The sequence below is a fragment of the Sorex araneus genome, chromosome 3, assembly GCF_027595985.1.
Source record: "Sorex araneus isolate mSorAra2 chromosome 3, mSorAra2.pri, whole genome shotgun sequence".
NCBI classification, from domain to species: Eukaryota; Metazoa; Chordata; class Mammalia; order Eulipotyphla; family Soricidae; genus Sorex; species Sorex araneus.
The window spans coordinates 44,889,939-44,907,819 of NC_073304.1; the positions used below are offsets into that span (position 1 = coordinate 44,889,939).

Consider the following 17,881-nt stretch of genomic DNA (forward strand, 5'->3'; position numbering starts at 1 on the left):
GGTGGTGGGGTGGCAAAAACTATTTGTGCCTGAGTGCTTCACTCAATTGCCCTTAATCTGAGTCTTGTTGACTTTAAGCATCTATCCTGCCAGCTCCCAGGCAGTATCGGAGCAAGGCAGGGATTTTAGAATAGGGGGCCATCCTGTACCCTATGGGCTCCTACAAGTGCTGAGGAACCAACCAGCTACTGCATTTCCAGATTCGCATGTGACATGGCATATAAGGCACAAAGTTTCCCCCAATATATCTCTTGCATATTTGATCACATCTTGGCATCAGCTTCTGGAGGATCCAAACTCAGAGGAGTGTGTAACAAATTAGAAAATGTACAAGAATCCCAATTTTTTTTTTTTTTTTTGCTTTTTGGGTCACACACAGCGATGCTCAGAGGTTACTCCCGGTTTTGCACTCAGGAATTACTCCTGGCTGTGCTTGGGGGACCATATGGGATGCTGGGGATCGAACCCGGGTCGGCCGCGTGCAAGGCAAATGCCCTACCCACTGTGCTATCGCTCCGGCCCCAAGAATTCCAATTTTTACATTTCTTTTACACTGTAGGACTGTCATCCTGTTGTTCATGGATTTGCTCTAGAGGGCACCAGTAACGTCTCCATTGTGAGACTTGTTACTGTTTTTGGCATAATGAATGCCGCTGGGTAGCTTGTCAGGCTCTGCCATGCGGGATACTCTTGGTAGCTTGCTGGGCTCTCTGAGAGGGACAGAGGAATCGAACCCTGGTCGGCAGCGTGCAAAGCAAACGCCCTACCTGTTGTGCTATTGCTCCAGTCCAACTTTAAAATAACATTTGAAAAAATACGGCTCTTTTACACAAGCTAAATTAATTGTGTGATAAAAAGATATATACAAAGCTTTAAGAACAAAATGCAAAGATCTTGGATTTTATATAAGAAGTTTTAATTAAGAAACGAAACTATTCAGAACAATTTAAATTCACATCAAAGAAAACATTCAACTTTAAGAATAGAAACAAAAACGGACAGTCTACTTTTGGGGGGTAAATTGTGGATCATACAAGCTTAGTTGACAAGAATACTAATTAACACTTTAGTGAAGTTAATAAATTCTCTATATTCAAGTACATATCAAGTTCATACTTGGCTTTTTAGAGTTTACCCATTTCAAGCAAGTCGGCACAATTTAAGTAAATCTCCTTGAGTTTTACACTCTCAAGTCTGAAAGCTAAGATTTGATTATAACCATGGCAAAAGTGATTATCTTTACTTCCACCAAATGTAATCAACTTTTTAAAATAACTTAGGCAAACATCAATTTTACACAGACCTTATTAAGGATAGGAAATTGCAATTGTTCATCTAATTGCAGTCTAAACCATAAATCCAAATTGTACAGTTATCTCTATTGTCAAATTAAGCCAAGAAAGCCTATTACAGAGTAAAGGAAGTGAAATGTCAATCTGCAGGTTCACGAAGGGATACTCTGAAAACCTATCATCACATTAGTGTGTAAGGGCTATGCCGCAATTATTTTCAAGTATGCTCCAAGGGTCACCTCTTTACTGAAGAATTAACCTTCAGGAAGTCAAGTGAAAAGTATTATTACTTGCTTTTTTTTAAGCCAGGAAATTAAAGCAAAAAAGACTTAGTACTAATTATTAAAAATTAAAAATAAAAGTAGACTTTGGTTTTGAAATTGGACTCGTGTGCCCTAAATCCCTTTCCTTTGGGTTATATTACATTAGTCTACATTTCTACTCAGAAGCCAGTGTATTTCAAAAAGTTACCTCCATTTTGTCTCCCAATGTCTGTAGAGGTGTTTAGTATAAAGACTCTTGCAGTGTTGCTCACTTCTAAAATATGTCATTAAAAAACAAAAACCAAAATCACGTTGTGCTTTCTGTTCATTCTTTAGAAATAAAAATGAATGTGAAACTGACTTATGTTAAAACCAAAACTGTAAAGACTTTTTTCCCAATGAAAAAATATCCTAATTCTAAAATGTCTTATTCCTATGGACATCAACACCCTGGTCATTTCATATGCTTGCATTATTTTTACTTATTTTTTTTAATCCAGGAAAATCTACTTTTTTGTGAAATTTGCTCTGCCCTAATCATTACAGAATTTATCTGATCTGAATATAGCTAAAACTGACAAGATTTTTAATGAAAGCTAAAAGTGTATTTATAAGAGATTTTGTTTCACAGGAAGGAAGCTATTACGTGAATCTATAAAATGACCCAAACTTCAGACAGGAAGCTGATAACTTGATTTATCTTAATGGCTTTGTCTCATGAATAAATGATAATGGTTTGTGTTTTTCTTATAAAAAGAAATGGAATTTAAGTAATGATCTGAGTCCAATTTGCCATATTTGCTCTACTTTTTAAAGATTTCTAATTACTAAGATATCCTTTACATTATTTATAATAAGAAGTCAAGACTTTGAGAGTTATTCTTTGACCCCAGTTTGCTCTTAGCTGAAATTCAGTAAAGAATCCAGGTCTGATCAGCAGATCAATAAATCTAGTCACAAGCTGACTAAAAGCTTCTTTTATTTTTCCTATTAGATCTTGCTTTAAATTAAACTATTCCCACTATGAATTATTTAAGTGTATGGCATGGTTATACAAAGACCACATATGACTTCATATAAAATGCTCATAAAACCAAAAAAAAATCCATTAAACATACTTCAGGAACTAGAGTATGAATCAAGCTGTAGCTTAAAAACAAACACCCCTCCCCCCACAACTAAACTAGGCTGGGGAGGAGGTATGTCCTGAAAAGCTTCAAAGAAAAAGTCAAGTTTATTTCCTGATTAGTGCAGGACGATTCCCAAAGCACAGTTAAGTGTCTGGTCCAGACTAGCTATTAGCGATTAAGTAGTTCTCTTTCACTGTCAAGGCATTTCCCTGAGGTAATGCCTCATTCTTAATTTTAATATTTTATCCTGTTTCTTTTAGCCCCATCCTTTCTTATCAATAAACTCTTCACATTTCCACCATACTAAATGCCTGATCAACTCAAACTTATATCAAACTTAAGAGTTGTAAAATTTTTATTCCTATTTAGATTTATCTTTTTCACATTGCTCCTCAGAATTTACTCTTTTTACTTATATATTCCAACAAATGTATTTTTAAAAATGAGCTGGTTTCTGATTACTGAGTAGTTTCCCATATGTGCCCTTAGTTACCAAGGGGTTAAAATTCCAATCCCGTAATGCTGTAAAAAATCATTAATCTACCTTCTCAAATCTTTGTTTCTACTTTCCAGGTATCTTTTCATTGTATCAAATATCAAGCAAAACATAAACAAACCATTTCAAAGTAAATGAATCTCTTCCCAGATCATTTATTGGAACATCTACTTCAAGGCTATGTATGGCAGTATTTTGAAAATGTTAATAGCTATTTATACCTTGAAGTTGAAAAGCTAAGCCAGAGAAAATATATCACAAGCAACCAGTCTGAATATATGAAAAACGACTTAGATATTTTAATATAAACACTAATTTTATCATTAGAAAAGGCAACATAATTTTACTTTATTTTTCTTTATAAAATTACCTTTTAACAGAGTATTCTTAGCTAATCATCCTTTAGGTTTTTCTGTACTGATAAAAAGTTACTTTTAAAAGAAAAATAGTTAAAATAATTGTTTCACAGAAACAGAAAGTCTTGTTATCAAGTTCTGATAAAAAGCTCTAGTTATGGGTAGAGTCTTACCATACAATTAATTTTCTTTCACCAAAGATGGTTATTTAGGAAGTATCATATTGGTAAGTTAAGCTTCTCAGTGATCTACAAAAGTGCCACAATAAGTTGAGGTAGTATGAGACTTTTCTACACTTGAAAAAGGAAAACCTCAACTTTATGAGAGGTTATTTATTCTGATGTTGGTGTAAAGATATTCTGAGCCTCATCACTGATGGGAGGTGCCATTTTAACAGCAACCCCTAACTGAAACCAAGACAGACTTGGACCACTGAGAAAAAAAATGCTGAAAGATATTGGTAACATATTTCCTTTGATTTTGAATCGCTACTTATTTTAAAATTGTTATTGAAAATGCCATCTTTATTAACTGTGCACTTTCAGGAAAGGGGATTGATACTTCAATTTAAAGCAATGATACTTAAGAAACATCTGTTTAAGCTTGGAAATCTGAGTCAAGTTTCTTTCAATTCAGATAAAAGCAGCTTTTTACTAGAGCAAAACGACCATCAAGAAATCTGTGGTTATCATATTAAAAATGTCAGTTTGTAAAAAGGGGTAGACAGCTCACCAGAAGAAACAACCATCTGGGGAATTTATTGATTCTTTAAAAAAAAAGAGAAGCTGGATAGGATATCACTCCATTAATCTTTATTATATTGGGCTAATGATGTTTCTAAAAATGCTTCCCTGTCCATGGGAGAATAAATGTAAAATATTACCCCTGATGCCCTGTACTGGTATGGAATAAACTTTATGCAGCTTTCAAAATGTTTTTCTTTTTTTGGAAGCTATCATAAAAACATTAATTATGAAAATAAAAATAATTATTTGAAACTCAAATGTTAAAAACAGTAGTAAACTGCCTGAATACAGAGAGTCTCTGTTTACCTCTTGAAGCTTTATTCTAGAGTAATTAAAAGTAATTAAAAAATTTGTTGCTTACTAATGCAAACTTGTGGCTATTTTTAAAAATAAATTGTGGCATCTCCCCCAAAGAACAAGCTTAGTGTCTACAAAAGGTCTAAGAAGAAGCAACAGTACATTACTAGTAAATACAGAAAAACCTCAGTTGCTTTAGTAACTGTTTTTAGTAACTATTAGTTACTAATAGTTTTATCATTTTTTGAGCCTCAGGTGAGAAAGGAACAATATTTACATCCCGAAGATACTAATTCTAATTCTTCCACATGGAGAGAAAAAGCTATTCAAGGAATAAAACAGATGATCTTACTACAGTCAAGAATAAATTCACCATCAAAATGTAGTATTTTTGTTCAATATTTTTCCTGTTTTGAGGTGCCTGAGATCCAACTCAGATCCTCATATATATAAGGCATTCACTCTACCACTGAGCCAGATCCTCTCTTCATTTTTTACTGACCAGAATAATCAGACTTAGAAACCCTACTTTATGGTTAATATGTAAAATGAAAGCACATCAACTTTTATTTTAAGCCATTTTGTTACTTTAACAACCCTATTAAATACGTAAGTTTATTACATTATACGTATTGTGAATTACAACACACTTAACTTTTACTGAAGAATTTAAAACAATTCTGACAATGGGGATGGGGAAACTATATGGATAGGAATACTAATGGCATAGGTTAACATAGCATTTTGGGAAGGAATACAGGACTATTTTTAAAAAAGTACAAAATACATATTGTTCAACTGTGTTTGCAATGTCTACCAAATTTTGAATATCCCTGGAGCATTGCAAACTACAAGCAAGAAAAGAAAAAAATTAGGTATATAATCTATATGGTAAAAACAAAAACCAAGTCTGGTCAAAAATGTCCATTAATCCTTAGTGTATATAACTTTAAACAATTAGTGTGTCAGAAAAAAATAAAATGATTTGGAAGTAAAATTTAGGGCAGAAGTTTATTTTGTACTGATTGCCCTTGTAGAAAAATTCAAAGCATAAGAAAAATAAACCATTAAATAAAAATATGTGTATAATTCCAATGTTTCTATCCCTTTCCTAGCATTGTTTTGGTGCATCAATCCTGAGAACTCTAACTTTTGATTTATAGTGATATTCCTTCAGATATAATTTCATAGAGGAAGGAATTGGAAGGGCATCAATGCCATCATAAGTTGTACAGTTACAAATAACTGTTCTGCATATGTGCTGCAGGGAAAAGGGGAAAGTCCGAATTAAAGGAGTAGATAAAAGTGGTTCAAAGAACATACAGGCACTTGGGTCCTTATAATGTTCTAGGAGCCCAGTAATATCAGGAGAATGGAAGACACAAGGATCATGTGCATCAAAGCTAAAGTTGTGATTCCACTGTTCAATTCTAGCATGAAGAGAACGACTATAGCGTCTAAAACTAACAGAGAATAAATAGTCCTCCTGTGCCGAGTCTCGAAGTAAAAAAGTACCTTCTGGTTTTCCTTCTAGTAGAGCTTCAGCTGCATATTTATCCATAACTCCCCAATAACATGGATTGTTATTGATCTGCAGGAGGTCTGGTACAAGATAGTGAACATAATCAATTTGGGTGTGGTACTTAGGAGGTGTTTCCAACTGCAGGATTTCTTCATCTAGTTCCCATTTGGGTTTGTTTCTTTTCCTGGAACTTGTGCAAAGTGTTATAATTTCATCATCGGAATCCATATCACTATCTTCTATACTGTTATTTGAAACTAGGTTCATCACAGAACCAGTCATAGGACCACCTCCACAGGAAGCATTGTTTGTGGTTATGACACTAGGCTGAACACTGGTATGTGAGAAACAGTTTACCTCTTCTTCCATGTTTCTTCTTTGTTTTAGCTGAACATCTCTTAGTTCACTCTGAGATAAGTCTGTGCTTACCCAATCATCTGATTTGGGATTTAGAGGAGCGGTGTGTCGTTTAATAAAGTGCCACCTAAAGGCTAAATCTGATCGAGGTGGGAAAGGACACTTATCTAACATGAGTTCACTGATATGAATTTTTCTTTTAGATGGAAGCCCTGAAGAGTGCCGATTACTACAGTTCTTTATTGGAAAACATTGCCCCACAGCATCTTGAAGTTTCTGTTTAAGAGAACGGCCCAAAAATCGATGCCCACAGGAGTGATCTAAATCCAACTCAATGGATGAACAGCTGTGCTTTCGTTCTTGACTCCTTAAAGGAACTTCTGTTTTCTCTATAGCATTCACTGTTTCAGCATCTGAACAACTTTCACTCTTTTTTGACCAAGACAACTTCTTTCCACTCCACACATAACCGTCCTTTCTGTCAGCACTTCTACTCCGAGTAGTTTTAGGTCTTACATCTACATCTTTACAATTATTTTCAGTGTTTTCTGCCATTTTAATAACTTATCCCAAAACTCCAGTGTTACAAGTACTGCTTTTTCAGTTTTTCTGGCAGGAAGTTTCTTCTGGGCACTTTCTGGATATATCTTAAAAACAAAACAAAACAAAAACATTAGTTATTTGCTGTTTCACTTATATGGTTTATATATTAAGGCCAACGTATATTTTAAAAAGGCTTATTTACTACAGAAAAAAGTTCTAGACAGCCCAGCATCCCACCCTAAAGGAGCCCTGGCTATTGGTGGGGCCTGCCTGTGGCTTATGTGAGCATTCCCCAATGCAGCTTTGAAGCCAGCCAGTCTGGACGCGACACTAGGACTTCAACCTGAAGCCCCTGCTAACAGATACCCTGAGAGAATTGAATGGAGCCTTAACTTCACCCCCCAAATGCTGGAGTACATCTACTCCTTCAACTTTATACTGAAGTCACCAATATTCCCAGGTTAAATCTACATCCTAGGGCAGATCTTAGGTACAATCCATTGCTTCTAGGCAATGAATCACTAAGAGATCTTAGGGGAAATGAATCATAAAAATTCACACCAGAGACTAAAAGACACAACGGGGAAGCCGTGTAAAAGCCCATAAAGTCTTTAAGTGAAGGCTCTACCAGCATCTACCAGTCTATAATCTCTCAGATAAAGACTTAGGAATACCATGATGTGGATGTTTAATGAGCTCAAATAAACAATGGTACAGGTATTAAAAAAAAGTATGAACAGAGATGAGAAAACTACAATCAGAAGTGACAACTGGGGTGTGGTGGGTTAATAACTTAATGGAAGGCCTCAACAGCAGAGTAACAATAGCTGAGGGAAAAAAATATTAGTGAGTTCTAAGATGGAATGCAGGAAACCTCTAGAAACCAGCATGGTAATGAATGAAAGTCTGAACAGGAATGAACTGCACACTCGATCTATGGGATGAGCTCAAGAAATAATGTAAGAATCATTGGAGTCTGTAAGGAAAAAGAAGGAATTACAAATCCAAGAAATTGTAGGCAATATTTTCCCAGAGTTAAGGTGTACATCAACTCAGATTAAAGAGGCCCACAAAGGGTACCAGCCAAGTTGTATCCAAATAGAAAAAACCCAACACTGTTGATCAAAATGATAAAAGTTAAAGACAGAAACAAAATACTGCAAAAAGCAAGATCAAAGAAGGAATTTGCCAATAAAGGAAATCCCAACAGATTTATCAAATTAGACTTTACAGGTAAGAGAATGAGGTTATATAATAAAAAACCAAAATAAAATGAATGTCTCATCAAGGATATTATATCCAGTTAGATTATCATTCAATTTGAAGAAATGACAAAAAATTCCATGGGCAAGCAACAGCTAAGAAACTTCACAGCCTAAAAGTCAGCTTTGCCAGAAGCATTCAAGGAGCATCTTTTTTTGGTTTGTTTTTGGGCCACACCCGGCAGTGCTCAGGGTTTACTGCTGGTTCTGCTTGGGGACTATGTGGGGTGCTAGGAATTGAACCTGAATCAGTAAGGCAAGCACCTGATTGATGTACCATCTTTTCAGCCCCTGAAAACATTCTTAAACTTACAGTGAAGGTACAGAGATAGCAGAGGGCAGGGTACTTACTCTGCAAGCAGCTGACCTGGTTTGATTCCCAGTACCACATATGGTTGCCTTAGTACTGCCAGAAGTGATGCCCCCAAAACTGAGCATTACTGGGTGTGGCCCAGGCCCCCTCTTCCCCTCCACTACTTAACTTTCAATAAAGTAACTTTAGTGAGAATAAAATTATTTTTATTGTACATTTAAAGAATAAAGACATGTTTTGAAAAGTGCTTTGGTGTCTTGCCTATACATGTAAAATCTAAATGTAAAAATACTGTTGGGTTTTCAATCTGAGAGTCCTTTCAAACAGTCTATTATTAATGCTTGGAATTTTATGCAACTTTGTATAAAGGAGTAGCAAAGAGTAAAAACAAAGGGAGGTAGCTTTAGTAGTACAGAAATAAAAGATACTTTTGATAATTTTTTTTGCAATGCTGGGGATGGGGTTCAGGGCAATTTCTGCAAACCATGCGTTTTACCACTATGCCACATCCCCACCCTCAATATTTCAAAAGGTATGGACAAATCAAAGATCTTTTTTGGTAGCAGCAAAGAGGCTTCTTAAAAATAAAAAAGGTGAAACAACCATTGAGAAAAAGTTAAACTGCTGTATATTTTTCTTTGAAGGCAGCTACTACTCTGGAGCATACAGTGTGGTAATTATTATTATTATCTTTTTGCTTTTTGGGTCACACCCGGCGATGCACAGGGGGTACTCCTGGCTCTGTACTCAGGAATTACCCCTGGTGGTGCTCAGGGGACCACATGGAATTCTGGGAATTGAACCCGGGTCGGCTGTGTGCAAGGCAAACGCCCTACCCGCTGTGCTATTGCTCCAGCCCCCAGTGTGGTAATTATTATTATTACAAAATTTCTTTTTCCCTTACTGAGCAAGAGGCAAACTCCTGCCTCTAAACTCTTCATGTAGAAGCAGTTAGTTTCAAATGAGAGGTAGGAAAATGTAAAGTGGCAAAATGAAAAAGAAAAGAAGGGTAATACACAAAGTTAGAAAATTTTCACAAAAAGGAACTTCACAAATCTGAGGCTGAGGAGTCCTCAGCATTTCTGTGGGATTTATTTATTATTTTTTGGCTTTATTTTTGAGCCACACCCAGTGGTGCTCAGGGGATCATATAGGGTGTCCAGAATCTAGTATGGGTCAGCCACATACAAGACAGGTGCCTATTTGCAGTACAGTCTCTCCATTCTCTCCTTAGCATTTCTGAAATATAACTATTCCTGGTGGTAAAATTATAAACTCTTTAAAAATATTACATAAACAACTATGCTTCTACTCATAAAAAAACTTGCAGCTTGAACCCCGGGAAATAGCTAAAAGGACAAAGAATTCAGAGGCCCTGGCTGGTGTCTCAGCATATGTTCCCTGGAGCACCAGTGTGGCTGTGGCAGAGCACTGCTGGGCACAGCCCAGTTATCTGAGTATGGAGGGGAGTGGCCTAGGGCCCTCTGAGCACTACTTGGGAGACCCCTGCACCAGTCACAAATTGTAGTTTTGCAAGCTAATTTTTGTTATTAATGGATTTCAACAAAATGCAGCTAAAATGAATATTATTTCACTACTTTAAATAATTACATTGAAATATTTACATATTTAAACAATATGTAGATATTAAACAATTAAATATTACATTTAAGTATTAAATACTTTAGATGCTTACATTTGATCTTGTGAAACAAGTTCTACTTACAACCTAGTATGACTAGATTTTTTTCATTTTATCTTATTGAGATTCTGTGATTTACTGATGACTTTATTTTAAAATTTATTTTCATATATATATATATATATATTTTTTGTATTTTTTGGGTTACACCCGGCAATGCTTAAGGGTTTAGTCCTGGCTCTGCATTCAGGAATTACTCCTGGTAGTGCTTGGGGAATCATATGGGATACTGGGAATTGAACTTGGATTGGGTGCATGCAAGGCAAATGTACCTGCTGTACTATAGCTCTGGCTCCTTAATGGTGACTCTAGATTTAAAATTGCCTCTATGCCTTAATATATTTTACATGAACTGTTATGATTTAGGAAAGCTATGTGGGAGACATCATAGGTAAAACACCTGTTTTTATTTCTACCTCAGTCTTTGGTAAAGGTGTAACCGTGGACAATTCACAACTTTCTGAGACTTTTTTTTTTTTTTAAATGGGTAAACAGTGATTGATTTTGTCTTGCTATAGTAAGGATCTGTAGTCAACCCAACAACATAAAAATCAACTACTGTCTTTAGCTAGAGGAACTGGGTAAATGGGTTATGAGGATTTTTAATGTATCCCTTTTTATACCTTAATAGTCTGTACATTAGCAAGCATTATTTATCCTGCAAATAAAGAGTTCAGAAAATACTTTAAAAGATATAAAAATCTCCACATCTTCATTTTAGGCTCTTCTTGTTATATTTTTATTACTATTCTGTTACTCAAATGTATCTGTCACAGAATTAATAATTATGTCAAGTACCTATTTTACTGAAGCCATTAAAAAGAAAACCCCTCCATAACACTGAGAAAAACTGATACTCTAAGGTTATGATAATGCCTTTCTTTGAGCATTGTTTTATTTGTTTTTGGGCCACACCTGGCAGTGCTCAAGACTTAACTCCTACCTCTGTTCTCAGGGATCACTCTGTGTTGTGCTCAGGGAATATGCAGCAACATTTAAGGCAAGCAACTTAACCCCTGTACTATCTTTCCAGTACTGATACTGTCATTTTTAGTTAATACTACCATCAGTACTCCAGTAATACACATTCACGTTTTTTCACCCTAAGGCCCTTGAGACATTGCCTTAGGATAGTATTATGAATTAAACTTCTAACCTAAGGCTAGAGCAAAGCTAAGGAACCTTTACAGCAATTGAATCTGAAACCTTGGCTTTATTTTGAGTTATATTCAGCTACTCAATTCTATATGATGTGCTGTATTAATGATAAATAAATTCATTTGGAAATATGACTGCCATATCAGTGACAGCCACACCGGTTCAGTATCTTTTTTAAAAGTATGCTATCTCAGGGTTGGAGAGATAGTACAGCGGGTAAGGCATTTGCCTTGCACGCAGCTGACCCGGGTTCGATTCCCGCATCCCATATGGTTCCCTGAGCACTGCCAGGAGTAATTCCTGAGTGCAAAGCCAGGAGTAACCCCTGAGCATTGCCAGGTGTGGACCCTCCCCCCAAAAAAGGGATGCTATCTCAAATAATCAATTTTGTTAACAAATGTAATTTATTAATATTTGTTGATATTCATTTAATAACTGCACTATCATTCTGTACATATTCTTCGAATGTCTCCCTCAACAAAGTTCACTGAAGACATTAAAATTTCCAGGTATTTTTCTCAATGAGGAGTGAAATTGTGAAACTATACTAATAAAAGAATTTTTCTTCTTAAATTTGAAATTTTTCACTTATTTAAATCAACTTCAGTTTAGATGAAATCACTGAAAGCATGCCCAAAGTAGCTGAGACATTACCAACAATTAGTTTTATACGTCCAGATGTAAGAAAACCTGTTATCAGAAAACGTAGAGAACCACAGTCAAGGTCGCACAAAGAGTAATTGTTGAAGTCAAAATGAAAATCTAGGGCAGTTCTGCTACAATGTTCAAGCTCCTTCCATAAATGTTAATTTTGTAAAGAAAAACCTATGAATCAACTAGCTTCATTACTCAGGCACTGGAGTCACGTGGCATTATAGATATTATAGTTAAGACAGAACAAAGCCGTAACTCTATTCTCAATATGCAGATTCTTACGCAGAGCTCTGAATTGTACTTGTCTCATCATGATTTGTTCATTATATACTTGCTTTTGGGCCACACCCGGTGGTGCTCAAGGTTTACTCCTAGCTGCGCTCACGGATCACTCCTGGCTGCGCTCGCGGGACCAAACCGGAACCAAACCCAGTGCTGGAGATCAAAACCCGGTGGGCAGTGGGCAAGCTCCTTACCTGCTATCTCTGGTCAAGCTCCCTACTTACTGTACTAGCTCTAGTGCATGATTTATTCATTTTAGAAAGAGTATTACTAGATTTCATCTACCGTGCAACCCTACCCTGCATCCAATGACAGTTACTTGGATTAAAAACATTTTCTAATCAGACCACCAGGAAAAACAAAACAAAACAAAACAAAACAAAACCCAAAACCAAGTGGTCGCAAAATAAAAAAGGCAACGAGAATCGATTCAGGGATTTTTTGCTCTTGTGTGAAATCAACTCTAGGCTGCCACAAGTCCTAAATTCGTTATAAATCACTCATCCTCTTCATGTACTAGATAGATTCCTGTGCCTAATGCAAGTCTATTTGGAGCCCCCGGCCTTCAAAAAACTTCCCCCCCCCCCCCACAATCCGAACACCACCAGTTGGTCCAGTCGTGCGTTTGCGACTTTGCACAACAGGAAAGAAAACCGAAAAACGACCACACAATCTCTGCCACGGGGAAACATGCGCCTTGTGTCACACCGAGTCCGATGGTGAAGGGAGAGAACCACAAATATCCCGGGGGGGAAAGATTCTCATCAGAGGCAGGTCTCGCAATATGGAGAATGAATTGAAATGGCCAAGACTAATAATACGAGCACAGGGAACAGTCAACCACACGCAGCTCTTCTTGTCGATCCAACTCTGGGGGGCGGGGGGAGGGGGGTGGGGTATGGTGTGTATGTGTATGTGTGTGTGTCTGTGTGTATGCGTGAACCAGCAAATCCAAGTGCTTTTCCTCGTCAGGGACATATGTAGAGTACGAGGAGCAGGCGTGAAGGTACCACGCCATTTCCTCCAGGGACCGCACGCTGCGAGCAAGAGTCCCCTCTTTTGTCTCTACAGAAATGCCAAGAGGGCCAAGGATGCTCTCCTTCTCCAGAGATGAGGACCCCCTCCACACACACACTCCCACTCCCCAAATCTCCTTCTCTCGCCGGGCTCCGAGGGAGGGGCTGGACCCCTTTAGGGACCCGGATGTGATCGCTAGGGAGAAAAGTCTGGAAGGTAAGAGCAGACCCCTTCTTCCACCCGCAAGGCCGGGCAGCCATCCCCCTCCCCCCACTCACCTCCCGGAGCGCAATTTCACTGGGGCTGTCCGAGTAACTGCCGCCATCACCACCGCCATCACTTCCTTGTGCTTCGCCGAGGAGAAGGGAGGCCCCCGGCAGTCCGGCACCTCACGTGAACCCGAAAAAGCCGATGTCTTTCCGCATGCCCCCACCCCTTGGCGCTGGATTTCCGTCTGAGACGTCTCCGTCTCCGCCTCCACCTGCTCCCCAGGCGCCACCACCACTTCCGTATTAGGCTCTCTCTCTCTCTCGCTCTCTCTCTCTTTTTTTTCCTTTCTTCCTCCCTCAGCAACCGGCTTTTTTCCCTCAGCCGCCGGCGCGCTTCTGACGCCACCACTCGGCGACCTCCGGTTCTGGCGCGGCGCGCGCCGTGGGCAGGCCGGCGCAGGCGCAGTGTGGCCAGCCGCTGCCCGAGCGCGGGAAACCCTTGCTCGGCGCGGGCGCCAGGTGATCGCTTTTTCCGCAGCCACTGAAGTCGGGCCGTCGTCGCTGTGGGCAGTTCTCAGTCTCGCCGCCCGTGTCTGCGCCGCCTCGCGAGAAACTAGTCTTATTCCCGGCTCAGGGTGTGACAGGTCTTGCTGTCCCTTGCATGTGCCATTCGGGTCGGGGGCGGGAAGCTGTGGAAAGCGTCCCTCGCTGAACGCTCACCTCCCTGCTTCCTCTGCAGCTCCCGCTTACTTCTTCAGTCACAACACGGACAGTAAAAGATGCCTGCCACACAGAAGCCGATGAGGTACGGCCACACTGAAGGACACACGGATGTCTGTTTTGATGAATCCGGGAGGTAAGTTGCTTGGAGAAACGGAAAGAGCTGTTTCGTGTCTAGAGCCTGTCTGTATCGAATCATTTACTCTTCCGTGTCACAGAAGCAGCTTTTCTACAGCGATTCGCCCCGTCAAGAAATAAGGTCACATCGGAAGTGCCACTTATCCAAAAAGGGGGGTGGGTGGAGACAGGGGGGGAGGAGGGGGAGGGGGAGGAAGGTGACCTGCCATAGGGGCAGGCGGGATGGGGAGGGTGTATGAAGGGAAACTGGGGACACTGGCAGTGGGAAATGTACACTGGTGGAGGGACTAGTGTTTGGAACATTATGTGACTCAAATCCAGTCGTGAACAACTTTGTAACTGTATCTCACTGTGATTCAATTAAAGTTTTTTTAAAAAAAGATACATGATATAATTTTCATCTAAAAATTTATCATTTCCCCCCCAAAAAAGTGGCTCATATGTTTTCCTTCTTTCGTTGAATTTGTACTGGGACTATGGTTCTAGCAATCAAAGAACCTTCAATTCTGCCTCTTCCCCTAGATGCTCTTCTCCCCCCCCCCCCCCACTCACTCCCCATTTCTGCCTCTTATACTCCTTGTTTTCAGGTCCCTACCTAATTGCTTGTCCTGAATTTGACAGGGGCTGCTTCTGTTTTCTATTTTATCTTCTCTTGGTTCTCTTTGATGCTATTTCCTTTGTTGTCATCTTTTTAACAGTTTTTGTTTTTTTCTTCCCTCTCTTTTGGTTGATTCCTAAGTGACATATTCCCGAGTCATTCCAGGTCCTATTATTTTCTAAGCCCCATCTCTGTGCAACACTGTTTGATTGTAGGGCTTGCATGGTCACTGCAGTGTTGATTCATTACTTTACAAGCTTTGTATGTTTCTTCTGCTGGAGGCAAGAGATACAACAATAGGGAGAAGCACAAGCTTTTCTTTAATCTTCTTTGGATTGACAAATTACTTGCCACAAACGTAAAATACACATTTAGAAATACTAAAATGATGGGCAGCCTGTCATAAGCATATATGAGGGGAAGTCAATCTTAAATTTAAGGAGGCAGAGAAGGTTTCTTTGTAGAAGTTAATTTTGTGGGGTTTTTGGGGCCTCATTCCCTGGTGCTGGCTCAGTGCTCAGGGGTTGCTCCAGGCAGTGTTCCAGGGACCATATGCTACTGGGGAGAAAACCAGGGTCCGTTATATGGGAAGCAAGCACTTAATCCCTCTGCTATTTCTCTGGCCCTAGGGGTGCTTTTTGTGATAAGAGTTAAAGATTAAGTTGGAATTAAAAAGTGTAAAGGGTTGGTTTTGAGGGTTGCTTTAAATGATGCTTCCTAGAATTTAGGGTTGAGATCCTGATTGGAGATCTAAATATGGAAGTGGTCATTATATATATAGAATTTTTTAAAAATTATTTTTACATATTTTGGGACCTTATATAATTTGATAAATAACTCATACAGAATTACGCAAAAGGTATAGGAATACTTGGTAAACTGTGTGTATTCTCCAAAAGACTTTTACAACATGAAATTCTTTTTTTGTTGTTTTAACAACATGAAATTCTTAAGGTAGCATCCTCCTTATGAGTAAAGGAGATTTCTCATCAAGAAATCTTCTGCTTTATAGAGTAGGCAAAAAAGGCATGACTTCTTCCATTAATGCCTTTTGTCCTTCCTGTCTTATTTCTAGTCTCTTTCACTTCTTGCCTCCTCTCTGAAACAGACCTCTTTCTGTCAGATTGGGAATTCTTATCCTCTGATCCTTTTATATCTCTATAACTACCACCTTTTGAAGATTTGCGACTTTCTAGTCCTAGAGTACCCCTTCTTTTCCAGTCAGCACCCCTTCTGTGCTGTCTGTCTCTGTTATGTCCCCGGGCCCTACTCTGGCTTCAACTCTCACTGCTGCTATTGCTGTTGCCACTACTATACCTGCTGCTGCCACTTGCATTATAACTGCTACTGGAACTACTTCAACTACCACTACTACCAGTGCTGGAACTGCTTCCACTACTGGTTGAACTACTACTAGAACTGCCCTTCAACTTTATAGATGACACTTAAAGCCATAAGCATGAATGAAACCACATAAGAAAGGAATGAATGTAGTTAAGAGGTTCAAAGGAGGGGGTCTAACTCAAAGGGATGGAGCACATGTCTTGTATACATGAGGACCTCAGTTCAATTTTTGGCACTGTATTCCCTCTCTAACACCCTCCCCAAAATTGTTGGGTATTGCCCTGCTGGCACCCAGATCCTGGCAACACTGGAGTTCCTACTTCCCCCCACAAAATTCAAAGGGGGCTGGAGTGATAGTACAATGGGTAGGGTACTTGCTTTGCTCGTGGCCAACTTGGGTTTGATTCCTGGCATCCCATTTGGCCCCTGAAAACTGCCAGGAGTAATCCCTAAGCATCTCTGGGTATGGCCCCAAAACAAAACAAAATGAAAAAAAATCAAAACCAAGAGACAAAGGTTGTACCTAGAATCAACTTGAAGTATGCATTTTTAAGTAGGAAGAAATAGTGAACCAGGTCAAGTGCTTCTGGTGGGTTAAGTTGAAGACTGAGTACTTACCATTAGATTTAGTGATGTGGCAATGGGTGATCTTGAACTTCTTTAAATAAAGTGTTAGGAATAAAAACTTTGTTACAGTAAATTCAGGCAAAGGGAGGTATTGGAGTTAGAATGACACCCAACAATTGAGAGTAAATGGTTAGGAGTCAGGGATCAGAAAAAAATAAAAAAACAAACTATTTAAACACCATGGTTTACGAAGTTGTTCATTATGCAGTTGTTTGGAACATTTGATGTTCCACCACCAGTGTGACTTTCCCATCACCATCACTGTGCCCAGTCTCCTGCCTCATACCAAGTCTGCTCTCTTAATAAGCACAAAATAATTTATGTTGCTTGTTACAACAAAATGGCTAGTAAAATTATCAAAAAGTACTTTAGTAAAAGAAATACTGTGAAAATTGTTTTATCCTACATAGGGTCATTAAAGTCATTGGCTCAGTTCCAAACTAGCTTGTTGCTTGTTGAGCCTTCTGTGTTACTGGCTTTGTTTGTTGAGCTTAGTTGACTTCTATGCTAATTTTTCATCTAATTTATGATGTGCTTCTTCCTACTGGGCTGTCACTATTGTGGAATTTGGAGGTGTCATGTGGCCCTGAGCATTCCAGGAACTCCAGGATCTGCAGAACTGGGCTGATGAATTATATTTAGTTTTAGTGATTTGGCTTGCATTTCTTCTGAGATAAGTTGTGAAGCTGTAAAGTTCAGCCATTTGTTTTTATGATGGAGGCTGTAGGATATGGGTGTGTCTGCTGGGCTTCAATAGATGGGGAGTGAGGGTGGGGGTGAGGGAAAGGTGCCCGCACCCACTCCGAGAAGATCCCAGAGTTCTTAGCCTGAAGACAAGTGTACCTGGAAATTTCA

General features: G+C 39.0%; 2 protein-coding genes across 2 annotated transcripts in view; one reads left to right on the forward strand and one right to left on the reverse strand.

Moving 5' to 3' along the window:
- Positions 1-894: 894 nt before the first annotated feature.
- On the reverse strand, positions 895-13,808 carry SOCS4 (suppressor of cytokine signaling 4). Its single transcript, XM_055131482.1, has 2 exons — positions 13,669-13,808; positions 895-7,106 (listed from the first exon to the last, which is right to left on the reverse strand). The coding sequence occupies exon 2, from the start codon at positions 7,012-7,014 to the stop codon at positions 5,692-5,694; it is 1,323 nt and encodes a 440-aa protein (XP_054987457.1). The 5' UTR covers positions 7,015-7,106; positions 13,669-13,808; the 3' UTR covers positions 895-5,691.
- A 285-nt stretch (positions 13,809-14,093) lies between these two features.
- The window catches only part of WDHD1 (WD repeat and HMG-box DNA binding protein 1), a 72,207-nt gene continuing 68,419 nt past the window's right edge, over positions 14,094-17,881 (forward strand). The window contains exons 1-2 of the mRNA XM_004601759.2: positions 14,094-14,243; positions 14,339-14,455. Of these exons, the coding sequence (XP_004601816.2) occupies positions 14,379-14,455 (77 nt within the window). The 5' untranslated portion in view covers positions 14,094-14,243; positions 14,339-14,378. The remainder of the gene's footprint in view (positions 14,244-14,338; positions 14,456-17,881) is intronic.